The 21,904-nt window shown below is 41.5% G+C and overlaps 1 protein-coding gene and 1 long non-coding RNA gene across 5 annotated transcripts in view; one reads left to right on the top strand and one right to left on the bottom strand.

The window, feature by feature from the left end:
* LOC138805579 (uncharacterized) overlaps positions 1–20,016 on the top strand; it is a 33,472-nt gene extending 13,456 nt beyond the window's left edge. Inside the window, exons 2-3 of the long non-coding RNA XR_011365591.1 lie at positions 19,348–19,474; positions 19,858–20,016. This is a non-coding gene — a long non-coding RNA (uncharacterized lncRNA). The remainder of the gene's footprint in view (positions 1–19,347; positions 19,475–19,857) is intronic.
* Optn (optineurin) overlaps positions 1–21,904 on the bottom strand; it is a 32,728-nt gene extending 10,824 nt beyond the window's left edge. The window contains exons 1-7 of one of the 4 annotated variants that reach the window (XM_069990364.1): positions 21,787–21,904; positions 13,946–14,122; positions 13,294–13,496; positions 9,257–9,439; positions 7,114–7,187; positions 4,713–4,847; positions 185–287 (exon numbers count right to left, since the gene is read on the bottom strand). In XM_069990364.1, coding sequence (XP_069846465.1) covers positions 185–287; positions 4,713–4,847; positions 7,114–7,187; positions 9,257–9,439; positions 13,294–13,496; positions 13,946–14,111 — 864 coding nt within the window. In that variant the 5' untranslated portion in view covers positions 14,112–14,122; positions 21,787–21,904. Of the gene's footprint in view, positions 1–184; positions 288–4,712; positions 4,848–7,113; positions 7,188–9,256; positions 9,440–13,293; positions 13,497–13,945; positions 14,123–18,179; positions 18,260–21,786 lie in introns of those variants that run through there. The other 3 variants (XM_069990363.1, XM_069990362.1, XM_069990365.1) reach the window with 3 other exon arrangements.

Below are 21,904 nucleotides of genomic sequence, written 5' to 3'. Positions count from 1 at the left end.
AAGATACATCTCACTGTGATTGACACAGAGTAAAGTTCAAACTCAGGATAAGTAAATAAGGAAAAAATAGTGAATATTTAACATGAATGCCATTTCTACCATTCTAAAGCAAGCAGCACATGACAAAACTCGAATCCAGCTGCTGTATACTCTCTCTACTGGGGTGTGGAATCTTAGTACCCACAGTCTCTGTGCCTGTCTCCTCTTCATTCTCTTTTTCTGTGCTCCCCTCAGTCTGGGTCTCAGTCTCAGAATGATTCTCTGCTTTCTTTTCAAATTCTGAAATTCTGAAAAATTACAAAATCAGAAAAGTTACTTTCTCTTTGGTTTCAAGAGGGATAACAGTTGTATAAACTTTCAAAGGAACACCATTCAAAACCTGAACAAGGATCGGGGTTTCCAAAAGGTCTTTACATTTCACCATATTAGCACTGCTGTATTTTTTACCCTAAGATTGACTAGACTTGATGTGGCATAGACAGATACACACAGGATAAAAGACAAGAATATATGCTGGCACATGCCTATAATCCTAGTACTCAGGAGCCTGAGGCAGAAGTATTTGTGAGTTCAAGGCTAGGTCCTGGCTACATAATGAGACCCAATCTCAAAAAACAAAACAAAAAAGACAGGAATGACTCATCTTAAACACTGTCTGTCTTCATGTGACTCCATGATCAGAAATGATTTTTGAAATTTGTTTCTGCATTTGCACAAATGTAGAGGTGCATTCACTCCAAGTGTGAGTGAGTCTTATTCATATGAATAATCAGAAGCCAGGTGCAGGTGGCTCAAGCCTGTAATCCTAACTACTCAGCAGGCTGAGATCTGATGATCACAGTTTGAAGCTAGAATGGGCAGAAAAGTCTGTGAGAATCTTATCTCTACTAAAACTACAGAAAAGCTGGAAGTAGAGCCGTGGCTCAAGTGGTAAAGCACTAGCCTTTATCACAAATGCTCAGGGACAGCTCCCAGGCCCAGAGTTCAAGCCCCAGGCCCAGCAAACAACAACAACAAAAGACTCATCAGAGAAGGAAAGGTCCTTGGAGGACCCACTGAAGATTCTAGTCCTTGAACAAACAAATGTAGTATAGTTGTTACACTGAATCAGAATTGCAGGAAAGCCATCCTAGTACATATGTGACACAGACTGTGCTGAAAAGATAGGAGTCTGAGTATATGCATGTAGGTTTTCTCCTACCCCAAGCCCTATGAAAATGACTCTTGAACAGCTATGTGCCTACAGGAACAAAAAGAGGAAGAGGAGATGAATAGGAATGAGTGGAATAGACTGAGTATTGCAGGAAGATACATCCTGATGGTCAGCAAAAGGGAGAACCAATATGTAAGCTGGTTCACCCATAGAAACCCCCAAAAGATGGAAATGGGGACATCAGATGCCTCTGGAAGTGATGATAAAGGCACTGGAAGATGATAAAATCTCCTGCCTGACTCTCTATTTATTATCACCTGGCCCTTGTCTTCCACAGTAATTAGGTGAAGTATGTTTTATTTCATTCCTTTCATTTCTCTGGCCTGTCCATTGTGTAACCAGTCAGGAACTGCAAGTGGACAAGCCAGTCCATTGGTTCTGGACCTAGAGATATTAGGCAAAGTTGCATTTCCTACTTAAAATAAGGAATTTACATCAACCACCTGAGGCTCTTATACCATCTTTTCTAACCCATTTCAAGAACCCTGGCATGTAGATAAAAATGCTGTCAGGCAAGAGGCTGAATTCTATGCAGACTGACTAGATCTTGAAAAAAACCAATCTGTTTCAGACATGCAGCCTCTTCAAAGAGAACTTCCTACAGATGCTCACCAAGGTTCAAAGGACTTCTGTTTTTCCTCCTCCCCCACCTTCCTTCCTTCTTCCTCTTCCTCCTCCTTCTTTGTCCTTCTCCTTCTTCATTTTTGGTGGTACTGGGGCTTGATCTCAGGTCCTTAGATTCACACATGGCTTTTCTGCTCATGGTGGTACAACCACTTGAGCCATACCTCCATTTCTAGCTTTTTGCTGAGTAATGGAGATAAGGGTCACTCACATTTGTTTTCCCAAGCTGGCTCTGAAACCCAGTTCTCAGCCTCTTGAATAGCACCAGCTCAAAATGGGTCCTACCTTCCCTCCCTCTTAATCCTCATCAAACACCCCAAACTACCAGACATTTGAGGGGAACCTTAAAACGGGTATTTTTCTATCATCAGCAGAATGTATAGAAGGAAGCTGTCATTAGTATCCCTAGATACATAAGGTAACATTACAAAGGAATTTTAATAGTACCCAAAGTGCTGGGCATGGTGACCCATGCCTGTAATTTTAGTACTCTAGAGGCTGAGGCAGGAAGATCTTGAGTTAGAGACCAGTCTGGACTGTAGAGAGGGCCTCTATTCCACAAACAAACAAACCAACCCCGAAAAGTACTGAATTATGGGAACAGGTGATAAGCACAGGAGAGCTAAAGGCATTCTACAGCCTGATTGCAAAGGGAGATTCTATGATGACTTCAATTCAGGACTCTGAAAAGAATGCCCCTAGAGAAGATGCTTCAAGAAAACACTACTAGAACAGTAGTGTGTTTCAATGAAATTGAGAGACTTTCTCTAGGGAAAAGAATATGGGAAAAAATGTGTTGTGGTTTAAATGTCTTTTCTGAAACTCAAGTTGATGTTTAATTGCTGCTGGCATTGGACAACACTGCCCTAAGAACAGAGGAGAAGGGGCTGGGAAGGTGGCTCAGTGGTAGAGTGCTTGCCTCCCATGCCTCAGCACCGCATAAGCAGAAAAAAATCTGAAAGTGGCGGTGTGGCTCAAGTGGTAGAGCACTAGCCTTGAGCTGAAGAGCTGAGGAACAGCGCCTGGGCCCAGAGTTCAGCTCCCATTACCGACTGAAAAAAAAAGAACAGAGGAGAGCTAGAAAAAGTAGATGTGGGCTAGGGACTGGTCAAAGAGCTGTTTCTCCACATAGCAAGTTTGTAGAACAATTGATTGGGTTTTTTTTTTTTTTTTTTTTTTCAGTACTAGGGTTTGAACTCAGAGTCTCATGCTTGCTAGGCCAAGTACTTGACCACCAAAGCCATTCCTCTGACCCATATTTTGCCTTTATTTTTGATGAAGAGTCTCAATTCATACCCACCCTGGGCTGTAGTCCTACTTGTACTTCCCCACGTTGCTGGGGATGGTAGTTGTGTGCCACTGTGCACAGCCATTTTACTTCCTCTGTAGCTGGCAAGCACACACCACTGCACCCATCTGTTGAGTGAGATGGAGTCTCGAACTTTTATGCTTGGAGATGACTTGAATATTAATCCTCCCAAGTAGCTGTGATGACAGGCTTGGCCACCATGCCCAGCTTGCAAAAACTGATTTTTAAAGAAGAATTTAGTGATGATAAAATAAAAATAAAACAAACCACATTGGAATCTATTACAAATTGTCAAACCTAATTGGCCTTCAGTGCATGCCCCTCCCCACTCCCGTTGACTAGGCTGAGTAAGAAGATTAAGCATCAGAGGGTGGGGGCAGGAAGGTAGACCTTTAACATGCTCACATAGGATATAAAGTTGACCTACTTTTGAATCACAAGCTCTTAATTTCCCAGGACAAACTGTTACCTAGAGCTCTCTTCCTGCCTTCTCCTTGATTTTCCTGGACCACATTTCCTACACAATTTTCTTCCCCTTAACAGTTGTCAGTGTACATTTAGAACACACAAATTATATGAAATATTAATCTTGGCAAAACAACCACAGAAAGACAGATCTATGGCTCTCTGTCCCCATTTATCACCTCAATGTTTTTTCAGAGTAACAAGACGTCTAACATTTATAATCCTGTGATTAATGGAAAAGGATGAAGACTGATTTATTTCAGAAAAACAAATGATTGGTCTTATGATGAGTTTGGTGTTATGCTATATTTGTTTGTTTGAGACAGGATCTCATTATATAGACCAGGCTGGCCTCAAGCCCAATATACATCTCAGGATGCAAATGATAGGATCCAGAAAGTGAAAAGATAATTTTGAAGGTGTGACTCAGCAGTTCAAAATGTCTAACAGGCTTGATGTCCTGAGTTCAAACCCTAGTATTGCCAAAAAGGACACGACAAGACAGGAAAAAAGACAATCCAAAGAAAAGTGAAAATATAGACTAGTATGCAGAATATAAAATAGACCCTTGGAACTCAATAATAAAAAGTAGAGAATTTGAAAAATATTTCTCCAAAGAAGATTTAAACATGAAAAACTGTTATTCCTTAGTAAAAGACAAAACTACAATGAGATAATAATTCTCTCCACCAGGATGGCTAAAATCAAAGTGACAGTAATGGATATAGAGAAAGTGGAATACTCACACACTGCTGGGGGGAATGCAAAATGGTATTGCTACTTTGGAAAATGCTTTCAGATATTATCATGGGACTTAGCAATTCTAACTAACTATAATTAAAAACACATGTCCAAGGAAAGTTCTGTACATAAATGTTCATCGATGTGTTACTCCTAATTGGCAAAAGTAGAATGCATCCAATGATGAATGAAAAAGTAAAATGTTTTATATCCATATAGTGGAACATTATTCAGCAGCAAAAATGAATGAAATGTTGACCCAAACTCCAGAACTACACACATACAAAGGCAAAGAGTAAACTCTGGTATCTTCATGAGCTGTTAAAAATGTATGCACATTTCACAATACCTATTTCATACCTTTCTTTGGCTTCTTTGAGTGCAATTTCAAGTCTTTCTACTTTCTGGTTTCCTTCCCTTAGGCAAAGCAGGAGCTGGCTCACAGTTAATTCCTCAAATTCTGCATAGTTTCTGGCACCTTCGACAGATTTGTTCCTACATTAAGATACCACCACAACAGTCATTATAAAAGTTGCAAAAGCTTTCATCAGAAAACCTAAATGTCAATCTAGGAGTAGCCCAAATAGAACTGAGACCAATTTAAAGGAACTACTTTCTAGAACATTCTCCAATTACTTCTCACCTATTGACCAAGTGCAACTGGTCCTGTGACTCACAGTGCTAAGCTCTTCCATGCTTTTTTGAGAAGGAGTGGGGACTAACATGAGGATGCAGAGATCACTTCCCCCAAATGGTCACATGGACACACACAAGCCACACAGACCATGGCTGGGGGTGGGTGCCAGGCTCTCCAGAGCTCTAGTGTCAGAGGACTGGGCTCAAACAAACCATGTGAGTGCATGTGGACATACCATTGCCTCTCTCCAACTTGACAGAAGCTGTCACACTTGCAAGTTAAGAGAAGAAAACTTGTTTTGGTTCCAAATAAAGCAGAGAAATGTTGGTAATGTAGTCAATGATTTTTCTTGATTTGCAAGTGTGACAGAATTGAGACATTTTAATGAGAGACCAATACAAACACAGCAACCACCCTAGAATCAGCATTTGGGGATGATGATAACGATGATGATGCCGCCATCCACTTGAGCTCACATACGTAAAGAACAGCCAGGATTAAATCCCAGTTATCAGGACTCCAAAGCTGGAACTCTAAACCTTGAAATCCATCTCTGATCTTGATACTCAAGACAATATAGAACCAGTATTATTTTTTTAAAACCAGCAGTGTGGCCTAGAAGAGGATGTGGTCTTTGCATTGGATATGAATGAGGAGGAAGTGGTTTGCAAATTTCAAACATAGTTTTCATTTTTCCTTCTACTTCTAGAAAAGTCTTTTGTTATTAAAAACAGCAATTTGGAGAAAGATGAAGAATTTCAAACAAAAAATGGAAATAAAGCTCATTTTTGCCAACTGCTTTGCCTAATGGAGTATTACCTAACGCTTATTTTCTCCATGGTAAGAGGGCTTGGGAACAGAGTTAATTTTTTTAACTTTTTATATATCATTCTGTATGCTTATTCACCAAGTTACAGAAGAAAGCATTAAAAAAATATGAGGTGTTGGGTGCTGGTGGCTCACACCTGTAATCCTAGCTATTCAGGAGGATTTAAGGATCATGGTTCAAGAAAGCCAGCCAGGGCAGGAAAGTCCATGAGAATTATCTCCAATTAACCACCAAAAAGCCAGAAAGAGCTGAGGTTCAAGTGGTAGAGCAGTAGTCTTGAATGAAAAAGCTGAAGGACAGCAACCAGTCAAGCCCAGTATTGGGGTGAGGGGGAAGTCTATGAAGGAAAATATCTAGAGAAACTTTCAGAAAACTCATAGATGGACTAATGCAGTAGTTACTCATGGGGGAGAAGCTAACAACATCCTCTGGTTGAGTGCTGAATCAAAAGGTTCAGATCCTCAGTTCTCTGTCTCCCTCATCATAGACCCTCCAGTTATTTAAGGTATCTATTTTCCAGTATCTATTTGAACATAAGATACCTGGGCACCTTAAAGAAAGGTCCAGTGACTGAGAGCACTATTAATGATTGTTACAGACCTCCTGGCTTGCCATCTGGAATGAAGAGGGAAGAGGAAATAGACATACCCCACCTATGGAAGCTGGGCATCTGGTCTAAATCAAACAGCATTGGTAATGAGCAAGCGTGGGGTCTGGTGACTAGGAACAAATCCCTTTCGACAAGTACAAGCTTGTTTTCATTTCTCTCTTAATGGAGATTAGATACTTCTATACAGAGTGGTCAGCATTTGTAAATCTAGAATGGCATCAGACATTGCTTTTATTCTCTTACAATTTGGGCTCCAACATTAAATACCACTCAAACCAATTATTTTTTATTTTTTAAAGGTCCTGGAATAAATCAATACAAAATGCTTTTTTTTTTCCCTTTTGTGCCAGTACTGGCGCTTGAACTCAGGTTCTATATGATGTCTCTTAGCTTTTTTTTGCCTCATGTCTGGTGCTCTACCACTTGGCCACAGTCCCACTTTTGTCTTTTTGGTGGTCAATTGGAGATGAGTCTCATGGACTTTCCTGCCTGGGCTGGCTTCAAACCAGGATCCTCAGACCTCAGCTTCCTGAGTAACTAGGATTACAGGAATGAGCCACCAGTGCCCAGTTTCAATGATGTTTTTTTTTTTTTAATCGCATCATGCTTGATATCTAGTGACAGGATCAAAGTGACAAGACTGCCCCATCTGCCAGCCTGACAGCTGTCATCTTATATCACATACATATCAATGGAGTCCGTTCTAGTGGGCCCAGAACTGTTCTTCATTTCTTTTATTGTCCCATCTGCTGCTTCTTCCTGAAGAAAAAAAAATAAAAGCAGAGATGAAAAGGATTTAATGTATTTGTAAGACAAACTATCCAAAAGGGGAAAAAGACAAAAGATCAAGAATTTTGATGACATGCCACCTGGGGAAACAACCCAATATTTGAAAGTGAAATGATGAAATTGGGTCATGGAAATGCAATAGAAATTCACTCTCTCAGTTCAGCTTCAGATTCTGTCAGGATTATAAATATCTAGGCTAAGGTATGAAGGTCGGGCTCCTCTTATTGAGCACACTCAACCGGACTCCATAAACATGAAAGTTTATCTCCTCCTCTCTTACTCCTTATCAGTTTCCTCTTTCTAGAGGTTAATGTCTTACCTAGCTAGGGACAAGTCCTTTTCTATATGTTCCTTTAAAATGAATAATGCTAGAACTTGCTGAATCAAAGTTTTCCAGGCCAGATTTACAAAGCAATGTTTTTGTCAAGCTGGCTGCCATTACAAATTTGCATGCATCACTGGTCACTTAGAAAACAAAAAAAGCTGAGACTAAATCTTGTAAGATTTGCAGGACAGCTAATGGAGAAAATTCTTCAAAAATACACAAAGATGGTTCTATATGTTTGGGTAGGCTCTTCTTTAAACCATAGGGGTATTTTCTAGTTCCCAGAAGCCAGGCAAGCAAAAAATTCATGCTGACAATAACTGTCACCCCTCTGGGAGGCAGAAGATGATGTCAACCATGAAAAGAAGCTTCATTTGGAAACTTGTGATGTTTGGGCTTCTTAAATTTTATCAGTTATTTGCATGGGGCTAAAACACTCAAATTTCTGTTACAGGCATCTTTGGCCAGTAGCTTTTTAGACAGGCTATTCCATCAAAGTCTTGATTTCTTTTGAGACTTAAGCCACTATTAATAATCTATCATTTATTAGACACTGGCAAGGGTAGTAAGAGCCATTTTCAAACTCTCTGTATCCTTAGTGCAGCAAGTGAAGAAGAAGTCCCACAGTATATTCCAAACATAGCTAGTAGTTTCACTTTTTTTTTTTTTGCAAGTTATCTTCTATTCCTCTTGACTTATCTCTGAAGTACACTTTGCTCTTTCACAATGATTCTGTTTTTATATCAGTTGTGTCCCTTGACCAAGGTAAAGGACAGTTTCTGTGTCAGAAGATTGTGTGTTTCTCCTTCACTGTCTAATCATTTTTGTAGCAGGAAAGACCTTCTCACAAGGCGCTTTCACCTGCTTTGCTTTGCTCAGAACACCCAGATGCACTTACAAGAGACACTTTACAAAAACTTAGGGATCAGCACATACCACCTCACTTAGCCCACTTCATTTTGGGTTGCACAGACATGGCATCAAACTTCATTCTTAGGGGTGCCTGGGTAGCAGCTGTTAGAGGGGAGAAAAATGCTTGATACCCCTCAACCTGCCACCAGAGCAGCTCAGCTCTTCTACCTTTCTCTTTTTGATTACTATACTTCCTCAGTAGATTCAAACAAGTGTTTGAGAGACATTCTTTTACTCCATTTAACAACAGTTCTGTTTACCTGAGTGAACTGCCCAACAGAGCTTTGAGATTGGCTTTGAAAAAATTGACAGAAAGTTCGCTTGTGGTTTTTGGTTTTTTTTTTTTTTTTGAGTGTTTTTGGTTATATTTTTGCCTTTAGGTCAGTCATAAAAAATATTTAATTTGTGAGAACAAGTTAGCAAAAAAAAAGATTGCATCTTTGATCATAAAAGGTAATTGGTTTTGCTTTTTTAGTACACTAAGAGTGTTGCTCAGAAAGTTAATGCTGACATTTAGCTGTCAGCATAGAGTATTTGCCTAGCATGCACAAGGCCCTGGGTTCTATCCCCAGGACCACAAAAAAGATTTACAAGAGACAAAAAGGATCAGTGGACTACATAGCAGTCTTAAAAACAAAGAAATAAATGAACAAAAGGGAGGGGAAGCCAAATGATTTCTGCTAGCCAGAAATTTCCTCACTGTTCAGCTTCCCTATGTTGACACAATAGTGATATTTGTTTCATTTATCCAAACTAGGTTTTGTAGTTTGCTTAAGGCAGAAACACAACCCTAACTCCTTACAGTCACTCTAATTTCAACGAAGGAATCTTCTGAAGAGGTGCTGGAGTTGAGCTTAAGCTGTAATTCTGAGACGATGCCCAACAGGTCAGCTTTCTCAGCCTGAAGGCGGGCTACTTGGGTCTTCAGCTGCTGCACTTCCTGCTCTATTTCCGCCTTGGAAAGTATGAAGGCAATGGAAGGGTCCTAGAAATGATAGGGGTAAAGTGAATAGGCAAAACCAACTAAGGACCTAATGACCAAACTTGACTTGGCCATTTACACCATTAACAAACAATGCCATTTCTTAACTTACTTTTTGTCCCCTATGCTTTTTTCCCTGAGACAGAATCTCACATGGTAGGCCAGGATAGCTTCAAGTCCATGATCCTCTTGACTCAGCCTCCTGAGTTGTGTGGTTACATGCATGCACCACCACACCTGGCCTTTATTCATGCTTTAAGTAGAAGATACTAGCTCTTATTTGACAGTTTATTCTGATGTATCATCTAAAATGGAAATTTGGGGGCTGGGGATGTAGCTCAATGGTAGAATGCTTGCCTAGCATGCACAAAGCCTTGAGTTCAGTCTCCAGCACCATAAAATAAAATGGGAAAAAACATTGTATTATTTTGTTATATTCAAATAACAGAAATTTAACATAACTTGTACAGCACACCAATTAGTCAATCATCATGAAAATGACAGCCAAAACTGGCAATGGTAGATTCATTCACAGTTCAAAATTTCAGAAAACAAGGACAAAAGCTCTTACAACTTCCAGCTCCTACTTTTCCTCTGTCCCACAAATGTCCACTCTTCCCTCACTCTCCATAACCTAGTTAGAAATCAAAATACCAAGGATGCTATTTGGTATTAGCAAAAAAAAAAAGGTTTCAAGTTCTCTCAACATCAGCTGGTAAATATTCTTTGTGGAAAATTTAATTCTGCTAAAAGTAAATCAGATGAGATGCACAATTTAAAATTCATAGATGGGCACCAATGGCAAGAAAAACTTAAAATTTCATCCCATCTAAATATGAAATAACAAGCATTAAGCCAAGCAGTGGTGGTTTATACCTGTAATTCTAGCTACTCAGAAGGTTGAGATCTGAGGATCATGAATCAAAGCCAGTTGGGGCTTTGTGAGACTCTTAATTAGCCACCAAAAGACTGGTAGTAAAGCTGTGGCTCAAGAGGTAGAGTGCTAACCTTAAGCACAAAACCTCAGGGATAGTGCCCAGGCACTGAGTTCAAGCCCAAGGACCAGTTTAAAAAAAGCATTATATTCTGCTACTGTGAGGAATGTGTTATATTTACCTGTTGTAATGACTGCAGAAGACCAGCTTTTAGGAGAAAGCCCCTGGGAGTAGGGAGAACAGATGTAGCCTACATTCTGCTAATGACTGGGGGAATGACCTTGAACAGACTCCCTGAAGGTCCTGGCTTGGTCTTCTTGGGCAAGAAGGAAAGATGTTGATACCATATGGTCCATAGTTTACTCCAGTGACCACCCAACCTCCATGGTGCTTATATATATTCATCACACCTCAGTTCCCTTTCTAAACTGTAACAGATGCGAGTATCAGAAAATTGCAGTACAAACTCCCAGGCCTTCATCTTAAAAGGAGAGTAGAAAATAACAAATGTCTCAAGGCCATCAGCTATTAAAGAAAAAACATCTTAATTCCCCTTACGCATTTAAAGCATGAGCAATTAGCACCTACAGATTCTCCAAACATATAATTTAAATAACATTATCTTAGTATGAGGAAGATACATGGCTGGATCATAAACCAGCTAGTTCATAAAATATTAAAAACAGAGACACTGGTGCTGACTTGCAACATGATTTGCCCTTTGCACTATTGAGATAAGGCTCTCTTTATTCAGACCTATCTCTTGCTGGCAAACTATCACAGGCTTCAGAGAACAACTCATTGTGTACCCAGAATTAGATCTGTAAGGAAGGACAGAAGTCTGTGCAGTAATGACTCAAATGAAAGAAGCAAATTTAAAGAATGAAAATGTTAAAGCTTAACTTGGAACTAGGAAGTAGACAAGGCAAGACTATGCCACTTTAGGAATCTTTACCATTGACTTCTTGTACCCTCTTGACCCCTCTGAAGACATTTATAGTGTGTGTGTGTGGGGGGGGTACCCTCTTGACCCCTCTGAAGACATTTATAGTGTGTGTGTGTGTGTGTGTGTGTGTGTGTGTGTGTGTGTGTGTGTGTGTGTGTGTGTGTGTGTTCCTGAGGTTTGAACCAACGGCATTCTAGGCAAGGGCTTTTCCACTGAGCTACACTCCTAGGTCTAGAATGTTTATATATAACCTTCAATAGGGTAAGACCAGGGATATAAGTCTGTCATATTAGAATTTCAGATGACCAGGCTCATTCTTCATTAACTTTGGGAAATCGAGAATCCATTTACTTAGCCTTAAACACCTTGCAGTTAACTCTTTAAATTCCCTTTCATCTTACCACTGAGACCCTTTCCCTTCTTTTTCTGGACTGGAACTCTTGTGGCTCATCTCTCCAATGTTTTCTCCAACCCCAGCAGAAACACCTAGCACATCTGATCACTTCCCACTGCCCTTTGGGTAACACAATTTCTTTATCTTTTCATGTGTGTAAAGCCTTCCATCCCACAGTCCAGGAAAGCTCACGCTAGGCTAATACACCAGCTGTAATCCCAGAGGGAAACTCTGTCTAATGACCTTTGCCTTGCTACTTGCACAATTGAAAGTTACAAAGGGCACTCTGGAGATAACTTTAAGGCCTAATTCAGTGAAATCAGGTAGAAGTTCTCATGCCTCAACCTCACCCTGAGGATGGGAAGGCAAAGCTCCAAGGGAAATCCTTACTCCTGTTGGGTGTAGCTCAGAACACAGGAAAAGCCTTAATGGCTTGGGGAGATTTTCTAGACAGCATCTGTAGAAAACAGCCACCATGGATGGACAGCATGAATTGTGAAAAGTCTGAGGCTCTGAGTCTTTACCAAGGAAGATAAAGACTAAGTCATAAAAATGTATTCCCTTATTTACAATAACTAGTACATGTGTAGGACAAGCAGAAAAGGTCAAAAGCTATGTATATATGACCAGATAAGACGATGTTAAGCGAAATGAACTCTAAGATAGGGACACACAAATATCTTTTTTCTTTCTTGCTATTGTTTCTAACATATTTACAATGTACCATGTGATTTTTTTGTTTCTTTGTATGTTTCTCCCCTATATAACCACTGTTTTCACTGTATTTGATGTTGGTGCCTGCATCTTCTCTAATTTGGGGAGGGGAAGGGAAAACAAAATGCTTAAATAAGAATACAGGTTGACCCATTGTAACAATGATATGTACAAAACACTATGTTGAAAATGAACTTTACAACTTGGGGTAGTTGTAGAGGTGAGAGGGAAGGGATGGTTGGGGAAAAACAAAGGAGGAGGCAATAATGTTCAATAGGAAATGTACTCATTACCTTGCTCATGTAACTGTACCCCCTCTGTACAGTATTCTTACAATAAAAAATGTACAAAAATGTATTCAAAAGTCCCATGGAGTAAAAGGGAAAGGAGAGGCAGAGAAGCAATGGGTGGGTCAAGGAAGTAGAGCTGAGTGTGAGAGGCTGAAGGTCAAGGGTTCAAGAGCTGTTATTCTCTTCTTCCTAGGTTTCCTTCTTCCAGTGGAGTCTTGTTTGGAACTTGGGTCCACTGATCAACTGCCTTGAAAGTAACTGCCCAGAGTTCAAGTGTTTTTTTGTTTTTTTTTTTTTTGTTTTTATTTCAGCTTCTCTCAAGAGCCTTCTAGAAAAACTATAGGCAGACTGCCACAAAATGACTACGGTCAATATGGTTAAAGCCTTACAAATTTCTTCCAGTGGAGGTAATGATTGTTAAAATTGCAACCAATCTTTTCAGCAAAAACACTGCTTTCAAGACCATGCAAAATACCAGTCCTGTCTGAATCGTGAAAGGTACTGATCAAGGAGCTTAGACAAGTAAGATTGGACAGCTAATATTAGAAAGTAAAACCACAGTTGATCAGTCTGCTCACCTCAAATGGCTTCTCCTGTTTCCCCTTCAGCTTTCCAAGTTCTTCCTTCAATTTCTCATTTTCATGACTCATGGCCATCAAGCGTTCTTTCGCTTCTTTGTTCTGTATCTCAAACAGTTGACGCTCCTCCTTCTGTTTCTCTGTCCAGGCTGAAAGCTCCTCAAATCTCCCTTTCATAGCTTGATTGTTTAGCTTCATGGCTTCTGTGAGGAAGAGAATCCAGAGTGAGGGAGTCACACACCAGAAGGACGGACCTTGAACTTGTGATCTCAGGCATATGCCACTCCCTTTCTGTGCTTTTGCTTAGGAGGTAATATTCAGGACTATCTGTATTCATAGCAAAACTTTTTCTTTCTTTTCCTCTCAGATAGACTGTCCTTATGCTATTTCCCTGAGACAGAATAATCCCCCTCTCCCTGGCCTTCCCCATGCTAGGCAACTGCTTTCTTCTCACTGAGTTCCATCTCCAGCCTGTAGACATAAACTTTCTATACTTTACCTACATCCAGAAATAAGGAATTAAAAGCACTTTAGCTCTACAGAAAGCCACCCCATGCTGCTTCCTACCCAGAGATACAGACAGTGAGCTCCCCCAGGAGCTGATTCCCCGGAGGCCCCTCAGCAAAGCTCATGGGCTGGCAGCCTTGCTCACCTTTGAGCTGGTGGTTCTCAGCCAGGAGTTCTTTCATCTGCTGTAGCAACTCCTCTGGGGTGAAGGTCTCCAGGCTGGGGTGAGCCAGGCTAGGGGGTCCATTTCCTGGGGTTTCACTGGGACTGTCCCCTTTCTCACTCAGGTAGCTCCAAGACTGGTGGGACATGGCAACAGGTCCTATGGAAAAGCCATAACTGAAACTATGTCCCCATCTCTGCTCCGTGTCTCTGAGTCTTGCCAATTATTATTGTTAACAGGATATAATAATTATTATTTTTTCTTTTTTTAATATTTTGAAAATACCATACAGAAGGGTTACAATTACATGGGCAAGATAGTGAGTACATTTCTTATCAAGCATTGTTGCCTCCTCCTTTGTTTCCCCTTCCCATCCCTTCCTATCTCCATCCCCCACCCCAACCCCCCCCCACCAACACTACCACCCCACCCCCATCCCCCATCCTGCCAAAGTTGTAAAGTTGGTTTTTCAACATAACGTCTTGTACATCTCATTGTTGTAATGGGTCCATCTGTAACCCTATTTAAACAGTTTGTTTTTTCCCTTCCCCTCCACAAACTATATCAGCATCAAATACAGTGAAAGCAGGGCTTATACCCTGGGGGAGGTACATACAAAGCAACAAAGAAATTGTCTTATAAGTATGTTGGAAACAATCGCAAGAAAGAAAAAAACATTTGAATCCTTATCTTGGGGTTCATTTTGCCTATCATCAACTTGTCTGACAGTTTCTGTTTGTCTCAGACATATACTAGTTATTTGCAAATAAGGGAAACCATGAGACCTATATTTCTTTGGGCCTGGCTTACTTCATTTAATATAATTTTTCCAAGTCTTTCCATTTCCTAACAAATGGGGCAATGTCATTCTTTCTGATGGAGGCATAGAATTCCATTGTGTATATATACCACATTTCTTGATCCATTCATCTACTGAGGGGCATCTGGGTTGGATCCATATTTTAGCTATGGTAAATAATGCTGTAATAAACATAGTTGTGCTGGTAGCTTTAGTGTGGTCTTGTTTGTGATCATTTGGGTAAATGCCCCAAAGTGGGATTGCTGGGTCATAGGGGAGCTCTATGTGGAGTCTTTTGAGGAACCTCCATACTACTTTCCAAAGTGGTTGAACAAGTTTAAACTCCCACCAACAATGCAGTAAGGTTCCCTTCTGTCCACATCCCCTCCAGCATCTGTTGTTATTAGAGTTCTTGATTATAGCCATTCTAACTGGGGTGCAGGATATAATTATTAAACAATTAAAATTCATCTCATAATATGATATTACCAATTATTTAATTATTAATGACTAAGACTTATTCCCAAAGTTGCCAACTTTCCCTTCATTGCATTTCAAACATTGTTGATTCTTCTTTTTAAACAAAAAAGGCATATCTCAACTTGAAGGGATATGTGCCTAGATGTATGGAGTAAAGGTATGTAAAGGTACCCAGTGAGGAGCTGGGGATATAGAGAGAGGGGACAATGTCATGGGGACCAGGACAGTATCTGAAGACACAAAGTGACACTAAATGAAATTTCTTCTACAAATCTTTAAGTTCAAACTTCCTTATTTTTGAGTGAATTATATGGAATGTGAATTATATCTCAACAAAGCTGTTTAAAAATCTCATTTTGTGTCTTCTATTATTGGTTAAAAACAGGAAGAGCCAGGCACCAGTAGCTCAAACTTGTAATCCTAGCTACTCAGGAAGTTGAGATCTGAGAATTGCAGTTTGAAGTTGGTTGGCTCAGAAAAGTCCCCATGAGACCCTTATCTCCAATTAATAAATCAAAATATCACAAGTGGAGTTGTAGCTTAATTGGTAGAACACTAGACTTGAGTACAAAGATGCTCAGGGGTAACAGCACTCAGGCCCTGAGTTCAAGCCCCACAACTGGCAAAAAAAAAAAAAAAAAAAAGGAAGGGATAGGTGGGCATGTGGCTCAAGTTAAGAGTACTTGCATAGCAAGCACAAGGCCCTGAATTCAAATTCCAATATTGCCAAATAAGTAAATAAATTTATTTAATTAATTCTTTAAAAGAGAAAAAAAACAAGTGAGAGCTGACATTTTTCAGTGCTTACTGTGGGCTGAAACATTACATGTCTCTTGTTTATTAAAACCCAAAGCAGTTGTTTTACAGATGAGGAAATAGTTCCCTTGGCAATCAGTGCCATTGGGTATCCACTACATGCAGTACCAGTCCTACACAATGAAGGTACTGCTGAACTAGGCTTCCATATTACATTCAGCACACACCAAAGACTACGATGTCATGTTTGACTAGTGCATATTCTGGAAATATTTCTGTAGCTATCACTGTCAACACAGACACATAAATATATGATATGAAGAAATCCTGAGCTGGGTGCTAGGTGCTCACACCTATAATTCTACCCACTCAGGAGGCTGAGCTCTGAGGATCATGGTTTGAAGCCAGCCTGATTCTGATCTCCAATTAACCACCAAAGAGCTGAAAGTGGAGCTGTGCAACAAGTGGTAGATTATTAGCCTTGAGCAAAAAAGCTCAGGGACAACACCCAGGCCTTGAGTTCATTCCCAAGAACTGGCACAAAACAAAACAAAACAAAAAAACTCCTCAACTCCATTTCTTTATTACTTATCACTCAGGCAAGCAGACAACTTTCTGATGCCTGGATGCACACTAATTTTCCTTTACACACTTCATGAAAATAATGTTTTCCCATCAAGAACTGATGTGGACGAATTATACAGCAACACAAAGTGAAGGTAACTCCTTTCCTCTGAGTACACACACACACACACACACACACACACACACACACACACACACACACACGCCCCCCTATTCCACACACACACACACACACACACACACACACACACACACACACACACACACACACACACACACACGCCCCCCTATTCTACGAAAGTAAGAAGTAGCTAAGGTCTGGAGTGATGCTTGAAAAAACATACTATTTCCAAAAGATAACCACAGAAACCCCTTTTATTATTTGGCAATACTGGAGTTTGAACTCTGAGTCTTGCACTTGCTAGACACGTACTCCACCACTTGAACCATCCTCCAAATCCCTTTCTGCTTTAAGTTTATTCAGTTAGGGTTTCTCATTTTGCCGGGGCTAGCCTGGGACCCTCCTATCTATTCCATGCACTTAGCTGGGATGACAGGGTCAGACCAGTATGCCTGGCTAATTTGTTGAGATAAGGTCTTGTTAACTTTTTGCCCAGGCTGACTTCTAACAGCAATCTCCCAATCTCTGCCTCCAGAGTAGCTGGGATGGAAGACATGTACCACCACACCCTACTACAAGACAATTGTAAATTCATCTATGTAACAGATATTAAGCAATGATGATATTTTCTGTGTAACTGAATTTCTTTTTTTACCCACTTTGGAGGTGGGTGGTTGGGACAGGGCCTCATACCCCCAACCTGGCCTGGAATTCTGAATTCCCCTGCCTCCACCTTCAAAGTTCAACCTATGGGCCAACTTATCTGGCTTGTGAGCCTCTAGTATCTGGTTTACATAACCAAACTGGTTTAGAAGAGACATTGGAAATGTTCTACCACTTAGCATTAGGCAGCTAAAATACACTTTTTTCCCCACCTAAAAAAGTAATTTGGCTAAACTTCCAGTTGCTGACTTCCCACCAAATTTCATTTTTGCATAAATGACATGGTGCTAACATTTCATAAAATGATATTTACTGAATACTGTTTTTCTACCTATTTTGTAGAAGGATACTAAAAATTCTGGGTAGTTGGTCTAATAACAAAATCCTTGTAATGCATATCATTTACTGGCCAACATAAAGCCCTTTTAAATATACAGTGATTATGTAATACTTCCAAAAGGCCAGGGAAACATTTAACAGATGTTCGGTTTTATTTTATTATATGCACAAATTTCCCCTTAATGCCTTTTTTTCCCAAGCAAGAAGGAAAAGAAAGGGAAAGAGAAGGCAGAAAGGTAGAAGGCAGAAGGGAGAGAGAGGGGGAAGATGAAAGGGTAAGAGAGAGATGGCTTTCTTGAAAACTATTCAGCTTTCTTTCCTCCTGGACCTTCACCTATACAAAACCCACAGATACAGAATAATAAAGTTAAAATTGGTTCTACTTCAAACTTGCCTAGGTTGCCCACGATTTTTCAAGGACACTGTAAAAAAAGCAGGCTTATATAGGGAGAAAGTAGAAAAATCACTTGTACCAGAGCATATCATGTAGCCTTGGGAGCCACCTCGTTTCCTGTGATTACTTAAAAGCTCATTTATCAAGTGATGATCCTTATGGCAGTCTCAGCTCAGCAGCCTTATATTCTTAAGATTCTAGTAAAATCAGTCCTAGGAAAGAAGGGAAGGAAGAAAAGGAGAGAGGGAGGGAAAGAGAGAGGTAAGGAGGGAATGAAAGAGGAAAGGAGAAAGGAAGGAGGGATTTATTTCCATATCTGCTGCCTGAACACTTATCTATGTACATTATTCTTTTTGTTGTTGTTGATAGTTGTGGGGCTTGAACTTGGGGCCTGAACACTGTCCATGAGCTCTTCTGCTCAATGCTAGTGCTCTACCACTTTGAGCCATAACACCACTTTGTTTTCTGGTGGTTAACTGGAGGTGAGAGTCTCACGGTCTTTCCTGCCCAACCTGGTTTTGAACCATGATCCTCAGATCTCAGCCTCTTAAGTAGCTAGGATTACAGGTGTGAGCCACCAGCGTCTGGCACATTCTTATTAATTCCAGAGGACATATCATTCTGGTAGTGGCTTGACCTTGTAGGACATGAGCATAAATCTCATGTCCCTGGAGATAATGTAGTACAATGCTTTGTTTAATGCAAGAACATCTTGTCTGGTTTCCATGGTGTAGGGTCACACAAGGGAGGCTTGGAGATTTTTCAACAACAGGGCACTGACCCTAGCAGGCACTGTCCCCTCCATTCCATGCCAGAAGGTCCTCGTGTCAAACAGCATCCGACTTCCACTGACTTCTACCCAGTGGACACAATAAGCTTAGGCCCTTACCCTGGTGTAGGAGAGTCTTCAAAGTTTCTTGTTCAGACTAATATCTAGCTATTGGCAAATTTTGGTTTGGGTTCACAATGGACCTGAGCAAGATTCCAAGGGTGCATTGACTAAACCCATCAGTATTCTAGAAAAGCACTCAGAATGTATACAGACCCCAAAGGAGTTAAAGAAGCCTCACCATTACAGGCATGGGACATGAGGTTGATTTAATATGATACAAATTGAACCTGGATGTCAAGGCAGGAGTGTGGGAGTGATACTTGCTTCTTTCCATTCCCTTCTTCTCCTCAGCCATCAAATCTAGTCAGTTCACTTCTAAAATGCTTCTAAAACCCACCTCCTCTCCATCCCACAGGGGTGACTCAGGAGCTTCTGATTTTGTCTGGACTTTGGCGATGTTGAGCTCCACAGACAATGGGTTGCCTGTGTCATCTACTGCTGTATCCTCAGCACTGAGAACATTATAAGGAAAGGCCAAGCAGGTATTTTAATGAATTTTAATAGCCCCTCAATGGCTTGACTTGCATCTTTCTCCAGTTCAATCCCATTACTGGCTTCATGGTTTCTTTGACAACAGGACATCATCTCCTGAAAACATACCTATTCTCATATAGAGCAGAGTTTTTACCGAGATAAATAAGGTGTCTCAGCATCTGGGCCCAATTTGTCTACCCACCAGTGTCATCTCCTGTCACCTAACCACTGCTCCACATCAAAGGGCTCACAGTTCCATGCATTCCTAGCCTCTGAGCTCTTCCCTCTTTTATGTCCTTTGCTTGAAATGGCTGGCCCCCATTTGCCCTGGCAAATGGTGACAGTTCAATGTCCAGCTCAAATATGACTGAAGACTGAACTCTCTCCTCAGGTACCCAAAAGGAATTTGCAGTCATTCTACCTTGGCCTCTCTGACAGTCATGATCATCACCTTGTGCATATCTATGTTCTCCATCTTATTCTACCTAGAAACTGGAACACAGCAGGTTCTCAGTAAGTGTTTGTTGAAATGAAATTAAAATACAGTATAATGAGGTACTTGTAAGTCTAACACCGGGGAAATGTTTCTTGCTGTGTAAACGACAAACCCCACATGCTGGTATTGCTGTGGCTTCCCCCACATTTGCTCAGCATTCATTTCCATATTCTAGACCTCTACTTTGAAAACTTACTTTAAAAATTAGATCTACTTTCTGAATGACTGCATATCTCATCCCTGGATATTGTTTCATAACACATTCTAATATTTCTTCATCTTACATAAGCCAGAGTGGAAACAGTGAAAACTTTTTACCATAATAGTTTAAGTACTAACCTTTTCCTTTGAATTTTGGCTTTACTATTTCATAAACCCTAAAGAACTCATGAAATATGATGTGTATACAAAGCTCAGAAAAGCAGGTTGGGGACTGGTAGGTGTATTTTGTATTCTGTTCCTTAAGGGAGGAAGGGAATATGAGAACCAATTGCTTTCAAGAAGTCTACTTGGGCTGAGTGTTGGTGGCTCACACCTGTAATACTAGCTACTCAGGAAGTTGAGATCTGAGGGTCAGGTGTTAGAAGCTAGCTGGGGAAAGAAAGACTATGAAGCTTTTATCTCCAATTAACCAAGAAGAAGCTGGATGTGAATGTGTCACATCTAGCTGGCTGCTAGTAGAGCAGCCAGCCCTGAGTAGGAAAAACTAAGGGACAGTGTCCACATCCAGAGTTCATAATACAAACACACACACACACACACACACACACACACGTCTTGCTGCATAATATGCAACCTAAAGCCCAGTTGTCAAAAAGACATTTTCGTAGTAGGTCCACAACATAGAAACAACTCCAAAAACTGATTCAATGTAAAACCATACCAAGACCCACAGACTCATCAACCGTTGTCCTCAGGTCACATAGACACTTCACTGTGTCTGGTCCATTCTAGGGTAGTCCTTGCCCTTGACCTCTGCTCCAGGCAGCTCTCAGCCCAATACAAACCTCAGCCTATCCTGGGAGGCAGTCTGGACTCCCTACCTGTTTCTCCCTAAGCATAGGGCGGCTGTCTGGTAAATTCTGAAGGCATTGGGCATCCCAGCCCTGCCTTCCTTCCTTTCCTAGTACTTCCAAGTTGTTGATTCTGTCCTTAGGTAGTGGAGGTGAGGCTAGGCCAGAAGCTTCTTGCATTTTCTGAGTCTCCTTACACACTTCCCAGGATAAGTGATTCCTTGGAGATTCTCAGCTTCATGAAACATTCATACTCCTCTTCCTCTCCTCCCCCCCCCTCCATCTCTGTCTGTGTCTGCCCCTGACACCAGGTTTCATATTAGATAGACCCCACTGAGCCCTGCCCCCCCCACCTCGGAGAGGGGTCACATGGCCATTCGGAGCCCCCTCATTAAGGCAGTCATTCCATGCCTCCCCAAGGGGTAACTTTAGCCATTTCCTAACTATCATCAGGAACTGGCTGCACAATCATTCTCAACCTGTGGGAAGACGTCACCCTCAAACCACCTCGGTGACCTGCGGAGGAAGTCACCTGCCGCGGGCGGGCTGGGGGCGCGTTAACCTCCTTGAGCTGGCCTGACCCCCCCCCCACACACACACACCTCCACTACACCCTGATGCCCTTTCCCACCAGGTCAGGGTGGATCGGCTGGGCCTGGAGCCTCCCCGGGACCGCCGTCCCGCGGGAGGGCCGCCCCGCCCCTCACACCCCCACGCGGGCAGCCCGAGGGGGCCGGGAACCGCTTCCCGGGCTTCCCGGGCGCGGGCCCACTCTGCCCGCCCAGCTCGGCTGCTCCCCGTCCGGGCTCACCGGCCGCCGCGATCGGTTCCCTCCGAGTCACTGCGTCCCCGACATCGCGGCCCCGGAGGACAGCTCTGGACCCGGATGCGGACGCCGGCCTGGCAATCAGCCGTGGGGGGGGACGGGG

Source organism: Dipodomys merriami, unplaced genomic scaffold, assembly GCF_024711535.1.
Source record: "Dipodomys merriami isolate MVZ:Mamm:240054 unplaced genomic scaffold, mDipMer1.0.p SCAF_4, whole genome shotgun sequence".
NCBI classification, from domain to species: domain Eukaryota; kingdom Metazoa; phylum Chordata; class Mammalia; order Rodentia; family Heteromyidae; genus Dipodomys; species Dipodomys merriami.
This window is presented reverse-complemented; position numbering and strand designations above follow the sequence as displayed.